This window comes from Plectrocnemia conspersa, unplaced genomic scaffold, assembly GCF_051122295.1.
Source record: "Plectrocnemia conspersa isolate PC_06_02 unplaced genomic scaffold, ASM5112229v1 ptg000013l, whole genome shotgun sequence".
In the NCBI taxonomy this organism is placed as follows: Eukaryota; Metazoa; Arthropoda; class Insecta; order Trichoptera; family Polycentropodidae; genus Plectrocnemia; species Plectrocnemia conspersa.
Window position 1 is genome coordinate 30,013,294 of NW_028277177.1, and position 23,073 is coordinate 30,036,366.

Sequence of the window (23,073 nt, forward strand, 5' to 3'; positions counted from 1 at the left end):
ACATGGGAATCGGCAGAATGCTAATCGACTTAGGGCTATTTTTATTTTCAATAATCCAAAAAGGTTTTTTTATATTGTTTTTGTAAAGTAGCAACAGCTGTTATTGACAATTATCTCACGATTATTATTATTGACAGCCGACAGGGCCTTAAATTTTTTATTAGAAAAATTGGAAAATATCAATTCTGAGCTAAGCTTGAAATTTCAATAGACAATTAAAGATAAATTATTTAATCAAAGAAAGCAGACATTGATGTCATTAATTAAATATTTGCAAAATCCAGAATCTTTCACCTATTAAAAAGAGAATGACTTCTTTCGTTTTCTTCCAAAGCAGAAATATGTAAAATGGAGATAGAAATTATTCGACGAATTCTAATGATATCATCATTAGAATCCATTGAAGAAATTGAAAATTTATCTTTGGCGCAACAATTGGAAGAAGAATTTTTTTTCAGTCTTACATAGTGTAAGAAAACCAACATCTTACAGATTAATGGAGAAAGAATTCAAAATATTTGAATCGACAGGCAAGAGAACAAATAATTTACAGTGCCTATTTGAAGCCTTACTGTCGGCTAAACCATCATCAATACAAAACGAGAGAAATTTTTCCACAGCCGAAATTTCTTTTACAAAAAAAAGAACGAGAATGCTTGTTTCTACATTAAATGTTTTTTAAAAGGTTATTTTAAAAATCATATGTAATAATATATCTGCAATACTTTACTGTATTACATACATTTTTCAAATATTAAAATTTCTCGAGAAATTTGAAAAGTTAAGTCGAGAATTCTCATTCCTCGAGAAATCATCGAGAATTCAGAATGCCTAGTCGTGTCTTTTGACGAAAAAATATATATAGGCATAATGATATTTTTTGTGAAAACTGAAAAAGGATTCACTAGTGAATATTATTGTCGTTAAAAAAATTCTATAATAATATAAGCAATTAATCTAATTGGAAAAGAGGACAATTTAAATGAGCAATATATACAGTAATTGTTCCATAAAACGATTTTTTTGTGTATTACTGTTGAACAGATTGATCAGAACATTGAACACCTAGTGAATAACTCTGCAATGTATCCTTTTCCGAAGAAAAAACTGAAGATTTACCATACATTAATGCACAAAGAATTCGCTTTACGGAACGAAGTATATATTTAAATGCACATCTCTCAAAATAATTCCCTGTTAAATAGCACTCATTGAAAAATGTACAGAATTCGACGCTATGCCTCAAGTTAAATCCTGGTACGACATGTAGTACAAGAGTATTTATTAAGATAAAAACATGTAGTGAGAAAATAATTTATTAAATTAAATAAAACCAGCAATTAATAAACAAAAGTCAATTATTAGTTATTAAAGCTGTGCCCCAAGTGCCACATTTAACAGTAACATTATCCGCTTTAACGTTCAGCCTTTTAAAATTAAAGAAATATGGAACTTCATATGAATTGAATCCGAGCTGAGAGTGTTTATTGCAACCGGAACCCCATATCGTTCCATCTTCCAACTTTATCACAGTGTGTTTTGAGCCACAGCCTACGTCGACAATATTCCGATGTATGATTTTATCATCCACGTACAGATCGATCAAAATAGGCGTTGCGTAATTCGGTAAAGCCTTATTTTCTAATGGTGTTTTAATTATCTTTAATTTTTTGGCATCTTGAGTTTTATTTTTAACAACTTCGGCAGTTTTATCCCCTACTTTGGTGATTACGACTTCTTCAGCGATAGCGAACACGCCTAATTGACCTTTCTCGTTCCAGCCCCAAACGTATAGGTCTTGAAACTCGGTAATGGCGCAGCAATGCCAGCCTCCGGCTGCTATTTTAATGACTTTGACGCCCGACAACGCCTCCACGAGCTTCGGCTCGCTGACACTTTCGGTATCTCCGTGTCCGAGTTGACATCGACTGAAATGAGATAAAGAATATATACTATGTAAAAAGATGATATTTGAATATAATATACCTTCCGCATCCCCACGTGTAAACGTTTCCGTAATCGGTTAACAATACTGCATGCTCGTGACCACATTGAATATCAATAATCTTACCGATGAATTTACTTGTGTCCATTTTACGCGGTATATCAAATAGGTGACCTTTAGAAGTGTACACTACGTTCATTCTAATGCTAGAGATGACTTTTGAAACGTTTCCGTTGTCATTTTTGTGTTTTCCGCTCCCGTTCTTATGCGTCGTTTCCTCAAGCGACTCTTTATCGACTTCGATTTTATCATTTTCACTCTCGAGATCTTGCTCTACGTTCACAAAGTTTAATAACTTCCACTTTTCTTGAACGTCCACATCGACCATGTACTTCCAAATATTGCTGTCACTTTTGTTGTAAAACAGGCCGTATTTATCGTTGCAGGCGCAGTTTGTAAAGGTCAGATTCGACGGTGGCTCCAGCTCGACGCTTTTGCCGAATTCGTCGTCGTGGAAACCTTTGATCAACATTTTACAATTGACAACAATAATGTTGTATGCCCACTCTATGTTTAGATCTAAATCTTCCACCTTCTGCACATTGAAGTATTTTTCTCCGGAGATCTTCACAAAATGATCTATCACGTCAGGTAATGCTTCATCGCCTTCAGAATTCCACTGGCCGTATCCGTTCCAACCGCAGACGTAAAGACTAAACGCCATTTTACTTTTGACATTTCGCGCTATAATGTCATAACGCGACAAAATACGACCATGTTAAAAATTATGTAGTAGGGCAAAACATAATTTTAAATCAATACAAATAATTGCTAAATATGTAGGATTGAAATACATTTTTCTTTAATAATTAGGATTTATTTCATAATATACGATAATATTATTTTTAAAATGTGAAATTCATACGTCGTCAGCGGAATTGTTACAGTGTGAAACAAACAGGGGTCTGGCTCAATGACATCATGCAACATATAAGAGAGGGGAGTAAAAATTCACGAAAAACCTGTGACATAATTTATGGAAGCCACCCAAGTAAGACAAAAAGATATACATCAACGCAACTAAAAACACTACGGAACACAAAGTGAAAATTGCATTAAAGGAGGTGGATAAGTAATATCATGGATGAAGGAAGAGAAACATAGCGGTTAATTGAGCTTTGTGCTAACTGATGACTGAAAAATATTTTTTTCAATTCATACTAAAAGAATAAAACTAAAGGTAAACCTAAAGAAGTCTGCAACACATGTTTCTAGTTCTGGAGAACAATTACTGCTCCATTGCGAGACGGAAAACATAATTTAATGGCATCGCCAATAGCATAAGTTCCACACTGTCACTCTTCCTCGGTGGTGCCAGCGTAGCTCCAGGTTTGAAACTTTGTCGCTCTCCTCCCCTCCCCACCCCCAACAGTAATTACGTATTTGTCGACTTTCGTCGTGCATATGATAGCGCCAAAAGAGAAACTCTATGTTATACCATATATAATGTATTCCTGGATGTGCGTATATGGGTTAGTAAATATTTATACAAAGTGTGGGTTTAGAAAATCTTTCAAAGCTATTTAGAGTGCAATTAGAAGTATAACAGAGTGACGCTTTATCTACATTATTGTATAATATAGCTCTGAAGTTTCGATTTGATCGAAGCCACCGAATTAGTTAAAATATTGACTAGATGTATGTATATAAGTTTCGCAACCAATCAGAAGAAATAGCTCTGTGAGTTGAAAGTTTCGCAAGCAATCAAAAGAAATAGCTCTGTGAGCTCTAACATGTAGTATGAATGATCGAAGAACAATTTCAAGACCATGACTGCGATGGGAGAATAAGGTAACAACGGATGTAGCACCATCAACTCGCACCAGTTGTTGTTATTGTTGAAAGGTTTTTAAATTGTAACTAAGACACTGATTATTATAACACTAATTATATCATTAAAACTAGATTTTATCATACATTACATGCATTTTACTATGTAGCCATGTATGATAAATACATATGTATATATGTATAATCAGCCTATTCAATTAACGTGTATGTACTAAATGCAAAAATCACAACTATCGATCAGTATACACTCATAAGGCTTTAATATAACATCAAGAGGTCAGGTACAATAAACTTATTTTTATTGACATTAAACTTTAATATTTAGTATTTATATATAAAAAAATCCATTTTTGATTCCTCCCTTAATAGAATAATTATTAATTAAATAAATACTATGTCATTGCTTTGGTTTCGTTGCGTTGCCATGGAAACGCCGCAACACATAAATAGATGGTTGATCACAAATTAGTACGTTAGTACTGTCGCTATGTGTTAACTCTTATCCAAATTAATAAAATTTCAGTATGGTATGTATTGTTTTTAGTTAAAATATTATAAATGTCTACCAAATTATAATAAAATCTGTATTGAAGCAGGGCCTTCTAGCGTTACTGAGGAAGCTCAGATCCTCGCCTGACAAAGAACTAAGATTATTACTACTGGGCTTAGACAATGCCGGAAAGACTACATTGTTGAAAAAACTAGCATCTGAAGACGTAACGCATATAACTCCAACGGCCGGTTTCAATATAAAATCTGTTATGTCAGACGGTTTCAAGTTGAACGTTTGGGATATCGGAGGTCAAAGAAAGATTAGACCTTATTGGAGGAACTATTTTGAAAATACGGACGTTTTGGTATTTATAAATAAATGATTATATCATTAAAATGTTTTTATATTTTATAAAGAATATATTTTTAGATCTACGTGGTGGATTGTTCAGACAAGAAACGTTTGGAAGAGACGAGTGCCGAACTGTCCGAGTTGCTCGGAGATGAGAAATTAAAAGCAGTTCCACTTTTAGTTTATGCTAATAAGCAAGATATACCAACATGTAATTATTTGTGATATTAATGCATCTCTTAATACCATAAAGATTATTTATTTAATGTTTTCAGCATTACCTGCAAGCGAAATAGCACAAGCTCTCGGTTTACACCTTTTACGTGATCGAACATGGCAAATTCAGTCTTGTGTCGCTATAGAAGGAACTGGTGTTAAAGTATGTCTTAAATGATAAAAGCAGTATTATTCTTAGTATTAATGATGATTTGTATTTTTTTACAGGAAGGAATGGAGTGGGTTTGTAAGAACATTGGGAAAAAATAATTATATTACTCTAGATATGTATGTATATATTTATATACTATGACATTTCAAGATATACATGCGAGATGTTCCATAACTTAATTTGATTTTTAAAGCAAAAAGTTTGTACATTCCACGCTTTAAATACTTAATCCTAAACATTGGAAATGTGTTAGTTTTTTTTATTTGTGTCATACATATCACATATTTAAGTATTTTTATTATGTAAATCAGTTTATATGAAATGCGTATTTCATTGTTATTTATTTAAAACACAATTACTTTTTTATAAGGAATTCTAAATACTCATAGAGCTAAAATAAATGCATATTTTCATTTGTATGAAAACACTTCTCGTTAACAGCTGTTAAAAAAAATTGCACATATAGTCTTTTATCACAAAGGATGATTTATGTTCTCTATACACAGTTAAACACTACAATTCGTTGTGATAGTATTCGGTCGTAACTTTGATTTCTTCTTCGTGGAACTCGTCGCAATATGCTGGATATTTCGCCTATAAAGATTGATAAGAATTTGTCAATAAATTATATTAAAACATATATTATTATTGACTTTTTAATATTTTTATACCTTGCAATTGGTGTCGTCTCTGATTGCATTATAAAGATCCCAGAATCCGTGTCCGCCGTGGTAACTTAAAGCTGCTGATGCAACAAAACTGCTAGCTTTAGTCAAACCAACTTTGAAGCCAGGCAATCCTGTAAAGAAACACATTCATAATAATTAGTATAAATTAATTTATAATGATCGGTGATTATCAATTACCTAGTTTTTCATTTGGATCGTGCCTATTGATGGCACAGAGAATGTGCGTTTGACATTGAGGATGTTTAACAGCAAAACGATACGCTCTATAAACCCTAAGTATGGGTTCGATGATTTCCAAGTTTAACGTATCAGTCAATTTATCGCTCAACTCATCTTTATCCACTTTTCTTAAGTAAGATCCGTGTGATTGTGAGCTCTTTAAGAGTTCCTTTAATACATAATACATACATAAAATTAATAATGATCAGCATGGCTAGTCATATGAATTAAACACTGTTCTGTGCTATTAACGAGAACTTTAACAATATATTATTAAAATACTGTACCTTAAAATAATTTATAGCAGGTTTAACATAAATGCTGACATCAGTCGGAGTATTAAGATATTTTATCAAAATGTGATTGATAATGTTCGATATTGATTCAGGAATCTTGTTTGGTTGAAAGTGTGCATGTTTTGGGAAGCCTTGTGACTTCAAAAAACCGTTCACCATGAATTGTCCGGACGAGAGATATCTATATATTAAAACAAGCCATTATAGTACCAATACCCAAAAAATACATGCAATTGTATAAAACCAACATACAATATTACCTTTGCTGTACTTCCGGATTCGCCAAATGTACAATCCATTCCGTCATGTAAGTAGTAGCCGATTTAATCCAGCGTCTCCTAAATGAATGATTCTCCAATGACTTAAGCACAATCTCAAAGTCTACATTTCCTTCTTTGTCCATGAAATACTTGGTCATGTCTGATAGGCCGGTATTCTCCCAAATAGCCCTACCCAGATCTGAATTGATGAAGTGATCCCAATATATATGCAGCTTTTCTATGACAGGCGGTAGGAATGATGAGTGACTTTCGTGTTTATGAGCTCTCTCGTTAGCTTCTGGGCCATTGAATGAAGATAACGTGTTCAGTAGTAAAGGCAGGAAGTCCATCGGTGAGTTTTGAGCTTGCTGATTCTGTTGTCCCATAAAAGTGGAAGCTATATTTAATAACGTACTCATATCAAAACCTTCTTCTTGTGCCTGCTTTTTTTTTGGTTGTGCCTTTGCTGGTTTTTCATTATTGTTAGTCGTTGAATCGGCAAATGCGCTTATCATCGAGCCTAATATGTTCGGATCTAAGTTTCCATCTTTGTTGGTGAGTAAAGATCCTAATCCTATAACAAGATAATATAATAATTGAATGAATGATTTAATTATTTTAGTTAGTTTTATTAGATATACCTGAGATTACGTCTCCCGCTACGTTACTCTTGCTTCCTTGCATTCCCACCAGCATATCTCCAAGATGTTTACCATTTTCTCCTTGCATCAAACTTCCTATTATACCACCCAATGCTCCTAAAGCAGCACCTCCACTTGCACCACCACCGTTGTTGTTATTTAAAGAATTTTGTAGGAAGGATGATGCAATATCTAGGAACGGATTTGAATCTTCTTCCTCTACTTCATTGTCATTAATGTTTTGAATTGAGAATGGTATTAATGCTAAGATAACAAAGAGTAGAGTCGTGTAGTTTATTAAAGCCATTTTTGATTATTTTATCTGAAAATAAAAATAAATTACATTATTATATGTAAAATTCTTCCACAGATCGTCGGCATCATAAAATAAAAATTGTGTAAATCTGACTCATTTATTGCAGAATATACTATTAAAATGAAATACATAAATTTATAATTATTGTATTTTATTAGAGATATAAAATCCGCTTTAATTTCTTCGCAATATGTTAAAATATTGTATTTTATCAAAAACAAATTCCTTAAAATTACATCTTTAATGAAGATTATATTAAATTTAAAAATTACGTATAATTAAGTAATTTAACAGTTTTCTACAAACCTTCGGCATTATAAAAAAAAAATATAATTGCACTATAAATTTAATATTTTCCACTATAAATTTGCTATTTTCCATTTGAATAATTTGCTCTATAAATGTAAGATTTTGTGTTATAAAAATAGATTGCACATGCAGTGTGCGGTTCAGGAACGTCATTTAAATTTTTCCGGGGGGGGGCAAAAGTTTAACTACATTTAATCCATTGCGTGCACCACTGCCGTTAACGGTAATAAAGATCTACGAGTCCAACCCTTTGGGTGGGCACCCAGTTTGTGACGATCGTGTGAGCGGAGCCCTACCCCCCCCCCCTCCCCGTAGTACTATATATGTTATTGGAGATAAATTATGTATAGATATATATATTTCCTGGTGGAGGAGGGAGGAGAGAGGTGACCAACTTTGGCCAGTCAGTAGTCGTTTTTTTTAATATTTCGATTTTAATAAAATTCATAGTATTTCATTAAATGACATGCATTTTTCTGGGCAAATTGTAGAAAAGTTACAAATGCTCTCACCTAGCTGCCCCTAAATGACGTCCTTTTTCAACATGAATAGTTCTTAGATAAAGTTTTATTATGAATATAAATAAAAGTTCTTTATGGAGCAAATACATTAAAATAGCATTTATTTTGTATTAACTGGGGTTCATTTGAGATAAATACATCTTCAAAATATACTCTTCATTTATTGTGATGTACACTAAGTGTACACGTCACTTCTGTATATATTTTTTTCGAATAAAATGTTCATATTCTAGATATTCTTTCGCGATACATTTACATATTAAATTATATAATTACAATATATGAGTAATTATCGAAAGTAACATAAATAAATATTATTCATCAAAAAAATTGGGTTACATTCGCCAAGCTTATGAGTGTTGCTAGTCGGATTTCTTGCTCGCACTAGCGTGCTGTTCGCGTATAGAGGTTTTTAACTTGATTTGTAATTATAATATTTGTATGGTAATAAATATATATTAAAAAAAATGTCGATGTTTAATACAATAACTCGTTTTAAGCACTTATATTACAATATGTCGACTTTGACTACTACCTACTATAATCATTATTTCATAATATTATTCGAGTTTTTCAAATTTTAAATTTATAATTGTACACATTTTGGGACTTGTCTACAATGTCCACGTTCAGAACCCAATGGTAATGATTTTTCTTAATTTGAAGTGACGTCCTTCATTCTAAACCAGAAATTCTCGGAATTCTCCTCAAAGAAAATCATCCTAAACCAGAAATTCTCCTCAAAGATAATCTAAAAAACAGTTTCGAATCTATCCCAAGAATATTTATTTAAATATATCATTTCATTGAAATCATATCGAAATACTTTTTCACTGGTAGATATATATTTTTATTAGTGAAGTAATGTGCTAGTATGTGCTAGTAAAATTATATGATTTTAACTTTTCCGTTCGTAGATATATTTCTACTAGTGAAAATATAATTCAATTTATTGACGCTAATGAAATTATATGCTGTTTTAAAATGTCTATGAAACTCAATTTAACAGTTGCGAAACGTCCATTTGCTGTTCTAATCCAAATCTAACTTAATGAAAGTTATAAAACTTATATTTTTAGAACTTTTATTAGGTCAAGTCCAAAATACAGACTAAGCCAAGTCAACTCTCAGAGGGAAATAAGCAAAAAAAGAAGTACAGACAGACGTCGCATCTCACATATTGCTCGATAGTTTGTCTGCACTTGAAATTATATTATTTTTTAAAAATATGATAGCTATCTTATTCGGTATTACTTCAGATTTATTATATGACAGTATTTGTCAAAGTGTATTCAAACTGAATTTTGGTCAATAGAAGGGCGCAAAAATAATTATCACTTCTCAGAAGTTAAAAATTCACGACAAAAGTAATAAAATCGTGTCGGCGCCGCCGCAGTGGTAACGCTCGGTAACGAGCGTTTCCACTGCGATGGCTACGGTACGATTTTGTTGCATTTGACTTGGATTTTTTACTTCTAAGAAAGGATGATTGTTTTTGCCCTCTCCTATTGATCAAAATTTGGTTTAGATATGCTTCAAATGATTTTTACTTATTGTAAGTCGAAATATTGTTATTAACAGTCTTAATATAAACGCCAGATAACCAAGCGTTCCTACTGCGATAGCGACGGCACGATTTTATTACTTTTGCTGTGGATTTTTGACTTCTGAGAAGGGATAGTTGTTTATTGCGCTCTCTTGTTGCTCGTTTTAGATATGCTTCATTCGACCCTCGTAGTCGTAATGTTGCTATAAGCAGGCTTATTATGGACGCTAGATAACCGAGCGTTCCTACTGTGACGACGACGGCACGATTTTATTGCTTTTGACGTGGATTTGTGACTTTTTAGAAGGGATAAATGTTTTTTGCGCTCTTTTATTCGTCAAAGATATGATATGCTTCATTCGATTTCATTTATTTAAGTCGTAATGTTGTTATAAGCATTTCCAATGTGACATGCATGATATCATTGTTTTATTTGGTAGTAAATCTTGAATTTTTTCATAAAATATGTCATTTTTTTAATATTTCGATTTTAATAAAATTCATAGTAGTACTTCATTAATGAAATACTATGAATTTTATTGAAATCGAAAAATTAAAAAAATGACCAATAACTGGCCAATTTTTGAAACTCCCCCCCCCCCTGGAAAAGTCTGAAATGAGATCCCTGATGATGAATAGATTTTTAGAAAATTATATAATTTTTGAATAATTCAGTAGCTATAAAATAGCAATCAAATGATATTTATGCATAACAGTTGTTTATATTATAAGGAAAACCGCAATTCTAATAACCTGTAAATTTAAGAGAAAAAAAGATTTTGTGTTGTCAGCGCTAAAATATACATGATTTCAACAGGCGCTAATAACCGTTCGAAGCCTCTATGCCGTTATGACGGTGAGCTAAACACTTATTTGTAAAACTTGCGTTCACGCTAGAAAACCCATATGAAATTACATACTCACAAATGAGTTAAATTGTCCATTTTGAGGTTATGATGGGAAATGGTTCGTAACTTGGCTAATTAAGAAATAGGTCACAGGAACTGAAACCGGTTATGAGATATTTTTCTTCACGGGTCACAGGAACCAAAACCGGTTTTACAATAGTGAATTAATGATTTCGATGCATCTTCACGCTTTTGTCGAACGTTCAAAATTATGTATATAAATTGAATTTGCTATGGCATATAGAAGCCCGGCGATGATTATATGTTATATTTTATGGACATGTTTGTTAATGTTGGTTTTTATTGGTTTTAAAGTACCGTTTGTGTTCGGGTGGAGTAGAACGACCTCGGATCGGTCCACTCCTGGGCGGAAAGGATTCCCGCTGTGGGTTTTGAATAGTACGTACCTGACCAAACTGGTCGTGTTTAAATACAGTTACATCGGATAACGGTTACGGTCAAGGACACCCAATAACCAGGACGACGAACAACCGACTGAATCATCATCGCCAAGAAATCACCGTCTACTTTCACATTCCACATCATAACATTTTGTAACAAAGGTACCCAAAAAAATGACTTGAACATATGAAACTCTAAGAAACGCGTTTTATTGTAGTTTCGTTCTAGAATTTTTTTTAAACACCTTACTACTGTAATAGAAATAGCAAAAAAAATTACACCAGCAAATTCCATGAAATATGGACTTTACCTGATTTTAAAATCAATAGTTACAAAATGAATTATTGTTATTTTAGGAAGAATACGCTGGAATATTTACTATTTTTTATGAGATTTCATTTTTAGTAAAAAATGTGATTTAAACGAACATTTTTTAAGCAAACGTCTGTTGATATTGAGGAATATTGTTTAATCTTTATATAATATTAACATTAATATAAAAGATTTCTTATATTACAATTAGTTTAAGAGGAGAAAAACCAGATTATGTTTGGTTATACTTAAAATAAATAAAATGTATAATCATATACTTCAATTTCACGACAAAAGATTGATTTACTTCTGCGAGCAATAAAACTTTTTTACAAAGTATTTTGCGATTTCTAGCAGATGTATGACGAGATTCCTAGCTTTATTTCTACACTACGTGGATGCTCACTTACTCAATGAACTGGTTTACTTTTTTTCATCTTGCGTATGACGCACTATCGCGCAATGGGTGCGCGAAAAATATTTTTTTTTAAAATGCTGACCACAAGCAATTCTCAGCAATTTTTACAACAAAAACTTGCAAATTTATGCTACAAAAACCAAAAAACAAATGAGGCCCGTATCCAACAATAGGTAAAAGATGTCCCAAATGATAAGATATTCGAAAAATATGCTCGGTCTTCCAAAAACTATGCTGAAAAAAATCTTTGATAAGAAACACTTTGCAAATTGGTTTCTTATCGCTATCAGCAAAAAAAGCTTTTAAATAAATCTAGAATTTATCTATTCTTTCAATGGAATGCATCAGTAAAAATACACATTCCGACATTGAACTTGCTAATAACATTAGTGTTTCATTATTGACTTGTTATGAAATTCTCGTGAAATGTTCAAGTTCAGTCACCTGTTGACTTTGAAATTAACACATCCCGAAATATATCATATTCATGCAGCGTATTACCTGTAAAAGTCAATGATCTTAGAAAGTTCACTGAGCTACAGAACTTCGAACAAATAATAAACCCTTATATCTAACAATTATACATTACATATTACAATTTTATAACACAACTTACGTGGACACCATCAATGAAAATTCCCCAGTAGAAAGAATCTAGGTATTTCCCACAATAGTTTTTACCCGAATTCCTCAATAGTGAGCACTTTTATAAGAATATATAATTTAGACCGAAATGTAATTTACAAAAAAAAACTAACAGTAAGTAAAATTTAACTCGAGCAGGAAGAACCACAACGAGGCGCGGCCTTATACTGAATCTGCCATAACTGCAAACTTCAACCAGACCATCCACTTCTGTTTCACAGGGTGATTCGAAAGTTTCTATATATTTTTGTTATTTAATAAAAATCGATACGCTTTACTAATATTTTTTTATTATATCGTATCTCAATACATTCTTTAAAATAAATGTATTCAACCACAAAAAATAATGAACTAATAAATTCGATCATTTTTATTCGTGGCTTAGTCTTGAATTTATCCATAATCAATTTCTAAAAAATACATTTTTATAATCTAAAACAAGTTTTTGAAGCTTAGTATATAGACTTTTGAGCCACTGTATGTTACACCGAATCAGTGAAATCGCTTATTGCGTGAAATGGGAAAAGTGCAAGCCCTTTGTCTTATTCGTGTATTAAACAAATTATCTGCATTAAGCTAATGAGATAGTAGCGCTCCGGTAGTTTTTTGGAACTAAGCCAAATGTCATTTTTGACAGTTGCGAAACGTCACGTTTATTGAGAGGCCCAATTTTTTTGCTCCTGTCAAATGTATGAATAGTATTACTGTTAAAAATAGTGGTCTATGTTCTTATACTTTATCTGGTCGTGTAACTGATGTTGGGAGATTAGCAGACATATAGTAATTTAATGGTATAAAAAGTGATATAACTTCAGTATCCGAACTTATTTTTAAGAAAAACACAAATTTTAAAATATCTTTGGATTTTTTTATAGCTTTACGCTTAAAAATAGCTAGTAATAATTTTAGAATATGTTATTAAACTGTCCATTTTTTTAAATACCGTGTGAATGTTAAAAACTAGCTATATATTAGTAAAAATTAATATATATATAGTTACAATGCTATTTTCATGCCACTCACGAGCCATTTGAATACCTATAGGTGATCCAACTTAAGTTTCTGAACTTTTAAAATAAAACCACTCAAATTGAAGAATAACTTCAGATTTATTTTTATTAATTCAACATTTTATGTATTTCATTGATTATAAAAAATAATGTCAATTTAATGGCCGTCACCAGACAAGTATTAAGCGACCAGACTGAAATAAAAGTCTGAAAATCGGTGACATCGTTCAATTTAAATTGTTTTTAATAGTAAACCTTCGAGTATGCTGTGGGATTCGAACCTGCAGGAACTATATTATTAGTCTAACACCATGCGGACTACGTTATTTTCTCCTTTATTTTTTGTTTTTTTTTAATACTGCTCAAATGGCACTCTTAAAATTATTTTCAAAAATGGTTTCTCGCATCATTTAAAAAAAACATCTATATTTTTGAAATCAGTTTATAATTTAATATATTTTTGTGAAAGCGTAATATTTTTTTGACATTTTCCTTAAATAACAAAAAAATCTTTAGATAAAAAACATGACAGTGGTGTCGTTCAAAAATCTATTTACTCGAATCAGAGTCAAATTTTACTAATTAAAAAAAAGTTTAAAGTTATCTTTTCCTATAAATAATGTTATTTTTGCTTACATAAAAACTATAGCCGATTATTTTCAAATAATTAAAAAAAATTAAATAAAACGATTATAAAAAACCCATTACACCCTAAATGCTAGTATATATTCATATTTATTGACTTGATTGATGAAAAAATTGGGTTGATCTGATGAACTAGAATAAAAAATAAAGTTCAAGCTCACTGGTTTAAGACTGGAAAAACGCATGATTCTTGATGCGCGGCCTAGTGCTTTTAATGAATAAAAAACAAGTTTTATCAGTTTCTAAATTGACTTTTAGTACTAGAAACATGTTATTAAAATACATTACATTTTCCCAATTTTCAATGTGATATAAGTATAAACTAAATTATGGTATGGTATAGGATTTAAAACAAAATTTAGGATTATATAATAAGAAAAATAAACCATCTGCTTCTGAAACACCCTGTGACGTTATACGTTGTGAGCAACGAGGATCTTTTGTTTCTTTCTCTCGCGACTAGTTCGAGCGAGATAGACAATATCACCTGTATTTTTAAGACACGGTGTTTTCCAATCGTCACGGAAATATGTTTGAATGATGATGACTGCGAAGTTGAGGTCGCAAAATCCGCTATGTCCCAATGCGCATGCCGCGATTAAAAAACAAAACTACTATTTACAACCCAATAACTTACTCTTTTTCCATATTTCTATAACCTTACTATTATTGAATTAATTAACGATTCAATTATAATTACTCGAAGCTCCAATTGCGAGTAATTAAGTAATTAATTCGTGCGTATTCTTCGTTACCTTTTTATTGAAGCGTTTGAAAATCTCAGCTCGAATAAGTTTACCGTTGTTTTTAATCGCCCCGTCTTTATCGCTCTGTATCAAGATAGAGAGGGACAAAAAATGATGAGACGTCTCTTTTTTTTATAATATATATATTTTATATAATAAATATTGAAGATGACTGTCATTGACCTCGCACTAGTCAGACGCCTATATTATGTATAAAAAAATACCCTCGAAGAATTTGATGCACGAAGTAAGAAAAAAATCTCATTAAAATATTTTAATTTAAAAAAAACGATATTCAGTATTGAATACGTTATTGCCAAATTAGTATAAAAAATAATAATAACTGCTAGTTAGTTTTAATAGAAAAAATGACTATGTACATATACTTAAGTACCACAAATTATTTTTTTAATGAAATTAGATTAATTAATTTTATGGCTATAAAATAATGGATCGTAATTATACATTAACTAATTGTAACGTAATATTTGTTGATATTACGTATCGTGTCAATATTCATTTAATTAGTGGATGGCCCAATTTTGGAAAGGAACGGGTATGTATTGGGGAATTTGCGAAAGTTTTCATAATTTTCATATTTATTTATAAAACTGTTCGCAGATATATTTTTTATTGAACACAAAAATAAAATAAAATATGTGTTGTTTTTTTAATATATATCAAACGTTTATTTCAATATGATTATTAAATACACAAACTGTACTAAACCGTTTTTATGTTTATAATTGCATTATTTTATTACGATATAATGCAAAAAAAATATATTTTTTTATGAACTTTATTTATTTATAATATTTTTTTCGTATAAGTAAGGTTGAATATTTTAATTTAAAAAAAATATATTTAAAATAATACTTTAACTTTACTATTTTTTCAAGGTCGTGTGACGCATCCAGCTCCTGCAATTTATTTTTAAAATTGGGATTATATATTATATTGATCGATGACAGGCAAAACGTCAACCGCAAAGGCATTTAAATATCCTTGGTGAGTAAAACAATCTAATAAGTAATTTTTATGATAATATAATTTCATTGATAGCTTTAGCCAGTAATAGTTACCGGCGGTACGATTTTATTGCTTTTGACGTGGATTTTTAACTTCTGAGAAATGATAATTGTTTTCGCGCCCTCCTATTAACCAAAATTCGGTTTGAATATACTTTGCCCAATATCAAATTATCAAAAGTATGTAGTAATATCGGTTAAAATAGCTATACTATTTTTAAAACATAGTGTAATATTCAAGTGCAGATAAACTATAGAGCAATATGCGAGATGCGACGTCTGTTCTTCTTCCGCTTATTTTTCCCTGAGAGATTAATTGGCTTAATTTGTATTTTGTGCTTGACCAATGAAAGTTCTAAAACTAAAATTAGTCTTAGAACTTTCATTGTGTCGAGTTGGGTTTGGGTGGGGGGGGGGGGCAGGAGTTGGCCAGTCCGTGGTTGTTTTTTTAATATCTTGATTTTATTAGGATTCATAGTATTTCATTAAATAACGTGCATTTTTCTAGCCAAATTAAAAGGGAGGGGGTTAAATGACCCCATCTGTCCCCTTCCCCAAATGACGTCTCTGCTCATCCTGGTTGACAATTTTAGGTAAAATGTACTATTTTAAACTTTCAACTCGAGAATTTCTGTTACCAGGGACGTTATTTCAACTTTTTATAAGAGGGGGGGGGGGGCAGGAGTTGGCCAGTCATTGGTTGTATTTTTAATATCTTGATTTTATTAGGATTCATAGTATTTCATTAAATGACGTGCAGTTTTCTTGCCAAATCAAAAGGGAGGGGGTTAAATGTTCCCACCTGTCCCTCCCCAAATGACGTCCCTGCTCATCTTGGCTGACTTTTTTAGGTAAAATGTGCTATTTTTAACTTTCAACTTTAAAGTTCAAAGTTAAAAAGCTGAGCTGAATAACGACGTGCTCCCGACCGATTACGTGCTACTGCAATTCGTGAAGACGGGAATCAAAAATATTGTATGTAGCCAAGTATTGAAATAGATATGTAATACAGGAGGAACAAAATTAATTATAATATATCAATAACGAGTTTGAATCTATCCCGAGTGAAGTCTAATAATGCTGATTATAAATATAAATTAGATTTATCTAAAAATTAATTTAGTTTTTTTTATAATATTGCGGGAATAGACACTCTTTCAATACCTCGGGTCAACCGGGAATCTACATCCACATTATGGAATCCTTCATAGAGGTCCCTATAAGGCACCTTCCACCGAGACCACAACCTACATAGCTGGCTCACGGAGTGAGGCCCTTCTTAGAGTCAGTCAGGAGTCTGTTCCACTTCATCCTCATGAATATGATGTTTCATCCGCACACCTCATTAATCAACAGCCCCTAGATGGCTCGTTGCCGAGGATCTGTGCCCTCGAATAATATGCTACTTAACCCATGTCCGCAATGGCGTGTTTTATACATATTAACTAGTGCTTTATTTTCCTCGAGTTCTATATACATATATGTATATTGAACTCGATATATTTAATTTGTTAATGTAATTTTTTAATCTTCAATTAAATATAAGTTTAAAGTTTGAGTCAACAGGCAAGATCCTAACATCATATAATATATTTATGTCTATAATAATAACCCCTTAATATTTTTTTATTTTATGAAATGGAGTTGCATTACAGTTTGCTCCGATTCATTCCGAACCCAGTACAGTAGAAATTTTGAGAGTAATATTTAAAAAATCAACTAGAATCAAAGAGTAACTAATAATAAATAAACCTATCCGATTCACCTCTGTAAAAATGTAAAAGTAAATGTAAATATTGTCATATTATATGGTTTCAATGAATTTCATTTTGTGTTCTACGCAGCTCTTTGATACAATTTGATATTATTCCGCATATAAAAATATATAATATTTTATGCATCATGTCGTTATTCAAAGCCAACAACTTCTTCGAAGCTATTAGACCACTTACGTTCATAGTAAACATGACCGGGCTGTTACCGTTTAAAACTGAATTTGTAAAAGGAAAATATGTGATAAAAATGAATTTTTTATATGCATTTATCAGTTTACTTAGTGTTGGAACTTACAGCATTTGTGTTTTCATAGTGTTGATGAGGTACAATGAAAATGATCCTCATACGATAAACTTATATTTGAAGAATAGTGATAGAATATACGTCATATTGAGTTTTGCCTTGATGGTTACATGTTACTTCAACATACTTAGTAAAAAGAAGTATTTCATTTCTAAGATGCAAGTGCTACAGAAGATTGAAACTATGTTTTCCAGTATGGGCATTGTAATCGATTACAGTAAACTAAAAAAGTTTCATATTAAGTTGATCATCATTCATCAGCTAATACATGCACTGTTTGTGAGCTTGAGGTTCTTTGCCGGTGCTAATTCGTCAATAATCGTAATTGTTGTGATCAACGCTCCGGGCTATTCAGTGACCATGACTACAATTGTAATTGTGTCCATGGTCAGGATTGTGCGAAATAATTTCCAAAAGTTAAACAAAGCTCTTAAAGCCGCTAAAAAGGAACATTCTATAACTGAAATCATAATACACAGTGAATTGAATAAGAAGTCGAACGTTAATAAGAAGCACAGAGATTTGTATTTGAGCAATAAAATAACGATGATGATGAAAGCATATAATTTGAATTGCGATATGTCTGATACACTGAATGAAAGTTACGAACTGAGTATTTTGATTATTGTCATAGTGGCTTTCTTGTCGATATCTTTGTATATGTTATACTTTTTGAAAGCGTCGATGTGGCTCGCCACTGGAGTCATTAACGACACTTTAATAACTATGCTGGTTATATCTTTCTATCAATGTTCCATTTACATGATCAATTTCGTCGTTACAATGGTGGAATTCAATAGATGCGAAACTGTGGTAGGTCTGACTTTCATATGTATTTCATTAAATCAAATGCACATTTTTATTCAAGTCAATATTAATTCCAGGTGTCTGAAATAGCAAAAACTACAATTGTGATGCTGGCTGATGAAACTGATGATAATTTGCTTAAAAAGGTATTATAATTTTATTAACTTTTAAAAACTATTGATAAATATTTCTTTTATAACAATACTGTTTAACAGATCATCCAATTTTCAACACTTTTGGCATATAGAAAACCAAAATTAACATTGTACGGTTTATTTGATATTAACAATTCATTCTTATTCAGTGTAAGTATAATTTACATTATAAATCAGATAAATATATTATAGATTAATAGATATTGATAGAGAGAAGTTACTTTTTACTATCAATATTTGAACGGCCGTTGAATGTTAGGCTATAACAACTTTATAATATAAATTGTTATAGATGGCCGGAGCATTATCGACATACTTAATTATTTTAATACAAGTATTGATTAATCCATGTTCTGAAGTGAAGATGAATCAAATTAACTCTTCGTCTAATATCTCCCTGTCTGATTAATTGTATGTTTTGAGTATACCTTTCCGGATGTATACGGTAAATAGTTTGTAATTGTTTAATGATGATAAGCGGATAACAATCGATATTGACATTGTTCGATGAAGTCGCAAGATATAACAATTCAATGCGTGTGAAATTATATTTATTAGCCTAATAATTAAAAAAATTGTTATAACGCAATTTTTTATTATGTATAAGTGATTAAATATAAAATGTTGATAATTATTTTAATAGTTTACTATTGTGATTGCTATATAGTCTTTCATTGATACTGTTGTTATGTTACTTTTTACAGTTAGGTTCAATCTGTATAGTAATGTGTACGTTTTAAATTCCACATGCATATTGTCCTTCTCCTCTTATCTAAATATGTTTATATTATATGCAAATTCAATGATATGAAATTCTTTTATGTATTGTAATAATAATTATTTTATATAATGTAAAAAGGCTTTTAATACCAGTATTGTCTCAATGTAAATACTAGTATTTTTTCAATACAAATTTAACCTACATTTTATGTATGTAGTGCAATATTATTAAGATTTTTTTTATTATATTTATTGGTACAAGAAAATCTCGCACAATTGTGGTATTTTTGATAAATTATTTTACTTATAATGCATTTTTATACACATATACATAAATATGTATTATAAAAAATAATTATTATTAGTATATTTGGTGAATGTTATTTGCCGACAAACTAAACATACAAAAAGTAAACAGTTGTGCGAAACTTTTTTAAGATGATTATACCATTTGTTATTAAGGGAGATATTTTTATTACAAATCTGACAATCATGACTTGACAGGTTTCCCCAATGTGTCATGGTGGCCTTTATGTACTTTGTAGGCAGTGTGCTGTGTGTTGTTTTAGTAAGTGAAGAGTAAATGTAATATTTTTTAGAAATAGTGCAATGTGGAACTGTTATCTGAAAGTAAAATTAATCCTGAGAGCAATTATTTACACACAATACAATAAACATCCAACTAAAACCCATCTTTGCTAGATATACTAAAGACACTAGTGCAACTGGTGACTAGTAAGCAAGTTGTTCTTTATAAATATACATTTAAACAAATAGTTCATATTTTAATGTAAACAAATAATAGCACATATCAAAAACTTGCTTTGCATTTATGATGTAATGTTAAACTTTTGTAAAATTTCATCTTGAACATTCATTATAATAAACAAAATACTAGATAAGTGTGCTGACCAAGAAATTAGTAGTCTCTCTGTATTTTTCATACTGAGTTTTACCCATTCTCTTATATACATATACATATATATATTTAATATTTTTATCACTTTATTTTTTATACATGTTTTGTTAATTTTACATATTTATTATGTTTTTAATATCTTAATATATAATTTTTTTTTATCCTTTTATCATTATTAATAATTCGGTAGTAAAAGTTCTAATGTTATTCATAAAAATGTAATTTATAAAAATAAATGTTTTAAAATATAAATTTTGTATTAATTTATTAATTAACTTAAATAAAAATAATTATAATTATCAAACTGTTAGATCATTTTGTACAAAAAGAAAAAATATTTATGTATAAAAATATTGTACATATCATATATTTCACAGTAAAAATAATAAAATGTATTTTATTATATGATGAACATTTAGCCTAAAAATATTTTTTATATACATATTAAAAATATTTTTGATTTTCATACCACCAATATTCTACAATTTACATAATTATTTTAACATGTATAAAATAGCACGGGATTCAATGGTAATGTAGAAAATTCACATTTTTAAACATTATTTGTGGAAATAATAATGACATGTAATTTTCCGCGATCACGCCTGTCCGTAGAATAAGTTATAATCGACGTCCTTGGTTGCTGTTATTAATCTAGATTGATTATCTTTTTAAATTTAACTGCAAATTTATCGGATAGATATTCGAAAAAAAAGATATAATACAAGTCTTAGTCTCAACAGTGTGTGTTTAAAATAGTTACATAACAGTTGAACACATGACAGTTGAACACAAACAGCTAAAAAGTTTAAAATGGTAGGAATAAGATAAATTATAAAACATTAATTTAGATTATTTAACCATAAAAAAGGCATCTTAAAAAACATTGCAATTAAGAAATAGTAAAAGAATAAAATAATATCATTGAATACAAACATAAAAAGAAATATTAAACAGCTGAAAGTAAATTATTGCATGTTAGCCAGATAGGTTAGAATAGAAATATTTAGATAGAAATTTGAAAAAAATACGTTACAATATATTAAATATAGACGGTTGGTATACTTTTGGTTTGCCAGTATACTAAAATATATCGGTTTCTTTGCTTTACTCTCTGGCAACCCAATAAAATAACGGTACTTTTTACTTTGCACAACACTACGCTCAAATTTGACAGTTGCGAAACGTCCAATTTGCTATTCCAACCCAAACTAAGCCAAAACAAATATAATAACGGTATAATGGTTAATGTGTTTATTTAAAAAAAATATTTTACATAAAATAAGAACTTATAAATTATTTCAAAACATTTTCTGTGTTTATTTTTTTATTTTATTTTTAATGAAAAAGGTGAAAAGTTGTGTGTAATAGGTTTGTATACTTAATTACTTGTATGTTAATATTGTGCTTCATCAATGCTTATTTTGTCATTGTCACAAATATTTAAATTATTTAGTCATATAAATAAATGAGTTTATCAATTAATCATGATATAAAATAAACTTAAGTTATGAAAGGTTAAAGTACCTCATGATGGTTAAATAATAAAAAAAAAATCTTCAACTGCTATGTATTCAGTTGTGTGGTTACCGCTTAAAATAGTCGTATCAGTAATTTGTTTCTTCAAAATGTGTTAAAATAGTGCCGTGAAGTAGAGAAATGAGAAGAAGGCCTTACGTTGTCACTGATGATCTTGTAGTGGTTCCTACTTATGCCTAGTAGAAAGCAACTATCGAATAAATGTACCTTACAAAACAAAAAGAAACACTAAAGTTATCGTCATTTCGAAACCGTCAATAATGTAAATAACTGCCACGCAGCCTTTCGAAAATCATTTCCGTCAATATCTAACAAGTAACAACAATTAATTTAAGCAGTACAATGTGACATAAAAAGAAAGGGGCAAAATATCACGAACAATATGTGATAAAATTTATGGAAACTGCCTAAGCGTACTAAGTACCGTTAATTATTTATGATCTTCAATACATGCGTCAAATAATACTTATTGTCTCTGAAGACATTATTTTGCTCCATTTGAAGGGTTGTACATAGGCGGGGTTTGGCTTTCTCTCCTCTTTCGGGTTATGCTGCCACATAGTGTGACTTATTTAGCCAGTTAAACGCCGGAAGAGATCTTTAATATGAATGACGTAGCTAGGGGGGCAAGGGGGTGCGAACCGCCCCGGGCGACACTTGCTTGGGGGTGGTATTTTCACGATGAAAGTACCGTTCGTGTAGCGTGGTTTGTAAACTGAATGCACTAAAAAAATATAGTCATGAATAACTTAGAGCTAAGTTGAATATATGAAAACAATAAACAACAGTTAAGCAAATGCATTGTAACATAGTCGTCGATAGTGATTATGCATACAAATAATTCACTCTCTCAATTTCTTTCGAGACCAAATTTAACGATAAAATATTTTATTTTAATTTGCAATAATAATATAT

The 23,073-nt window shown here is 30.6% G+C and overlaps 3 protein-coding genes across 6 annotated transcripts; 1 reads left to right on the forward strand and 2 right to left on the reverse strand.

Annotated features, from left to right (window-relative positions):
• Window positions 1-1,300: 1,300 nt before the first annotated feature.
• Window positions 1,301-2,783, reverse strand: LOC148227816 (RCC1 domain-containing protein 1). 2 transcript variants are annotated; one of them, XM_088201444.1, is made up of 3 exons: window positions 2,538-2,693; window positions 1,987-2,464; window positions 1,301-1,928 (listed from the first exon to the last, which is right to left on the reverse strand). In XM_088201444.1, the coding sequence occupies exons 2-3, from the start codon at window positions 2,331-2,333 to the stop codon at window positions 1,355-1,357; spliced, it is 921 nt and encodes a 306-aa protein (XP_088057570.1). In that variant the 5' UTR covers window positions 2,334-2,464; window positions 2,538-2,693; the 3' UTR covers window positions 1,301-1,354. The 2 variants fall into 2 exon arrangements, with proteins under 2 accessions (XP_088057570.1, XP_088057569.1); XM_088201443.1 differs by having other exon boundaries at window positions 1,987-2,783.
• Window positions 2,392-5,666, forward strand: LOC148227817 (ADP-ribosylation factor-like protein 3). 2 transcript variants are annotated; one of them, XM_088201446.1, is made up of 6 exons: window positions 2,392-3,685; window positions 3,723-4,323; window positions 4,393-4,653; window positions 4,719-4,851; window positions 4,916-5,019; window positions 5,085-5,666. In XM_088201446.1, the coding sequence occupies exons 2-6, from the start codon at window positions 4,321-4,323 to the stop codon at window positions 5,124-5,126; spliced, it is 543 nt and encodes a 180-aa protein (XP_088057572.1). In that variant the 5' UTR covers window positions 2,392-3,685; window positions 3,723-4,320; the 3' UTR covers window positions 5,127-5,666. The 2 variants fall into 2 exon arrangements, with proteins under 2 accessions (XP_088057572.1, XP_088057571.1); XM_088201445.1 differs by lacking the exon at window positions 2,392-3,685 and having other exon boundaries at window positions 4,210-4,323; window positions 4,390-4,653.
• LOC148227818 (uncharacterized) lies at window positions 5,136-12,739 on the reverse strand. Of its 2 annotated transcripts, none has more exons than XM_088201440.1 (7): window positions 12,482-12,739; window positions 7,134-7,455; window positions 6,493-7,066; window positions 6,224-6,413; window positions 5,895-6,105; window positions 5,700-5,827; window positions 5,136-5,622 (listed from the first exon to the last, which is right to left on the reverse strand). In XM_088201440.1, exons 2-7 carry the CDS (start codon window positions 7,438-7,440, stop codon window positions 5,542-5,544), a joined length of 1,491 nt encoding a protein of 496 aa, XP_088057566.1. In that variant the 5' UTR covers window positions 7,441-7,455; window positions 12,482-12,739; the 3' UTR covers window positions 5,136-5,541. The 2 variants fall into 2 exon arrangements, with proteins under 2 accessions (XP_088057566.1, XP_088057568.1); XM_088201442.1 differs by lacking the exon at window positions 12,482-12,739 and adding an exon at window positions 11,141-11,272.
• Between the last annotated feature and the right edge of the window lie 10,334 nt (window positions 12,740-23,073).

Bases quoted from the DNA above. Each gene is read 5' to 3' on its own strand.
- LOC148227816 (XM_088201443.1), bottom strand. From the start codon at position 2,669: ATGGCGTTTAGTCTTTACGTCTGCGGTTGGAACGGATACGGCCAGTGG. The intron at 1,929-1,986 runs GTATATTATATT...ATCTCATTTCAG, and splicing joins TACACGTGGGGATGCGGAAG to TCGATGTCAACTCGGACACG.
- LOC148227818 (XM_088201440.1), bottom strand. From the start codon at position 7,440: ATGGCTTTAATAAACTACACGACTCTACTCTTTGTTATCTTAGCATTA. The intron at 6,414-6,492 runs GTAATATTGTAT...TTTAATATATAG, and splicing joins AATCCGGAAGTACAGCAAAG to ATATCTCTCGTCCGGACAAT. The intron at 5,828-5,894 runs GTAATTGATAAT...GTTTCTTTACAG, and splicing joins CGATCCAAATGAAAAACTAG to GATTGCCTGGCTTCAAAGTT.
- LOC148227817 (XM_088201445.1), top strand. The intron at 4,654-4,718 runs GTATTTATAAAT...ATATATTTTTAG, and splicing joins TTGAAAATACGGACGTTTTG to ATCTACGTGGTGGATTGTTC. The intron at 5,020-5,084 runs GTATGTCTTAAA...ATTTTTTTACAG, and splicing joins TAGAAGGAACTGGTGTTAAA to GAAGGAATGGAGTGGGTTTG.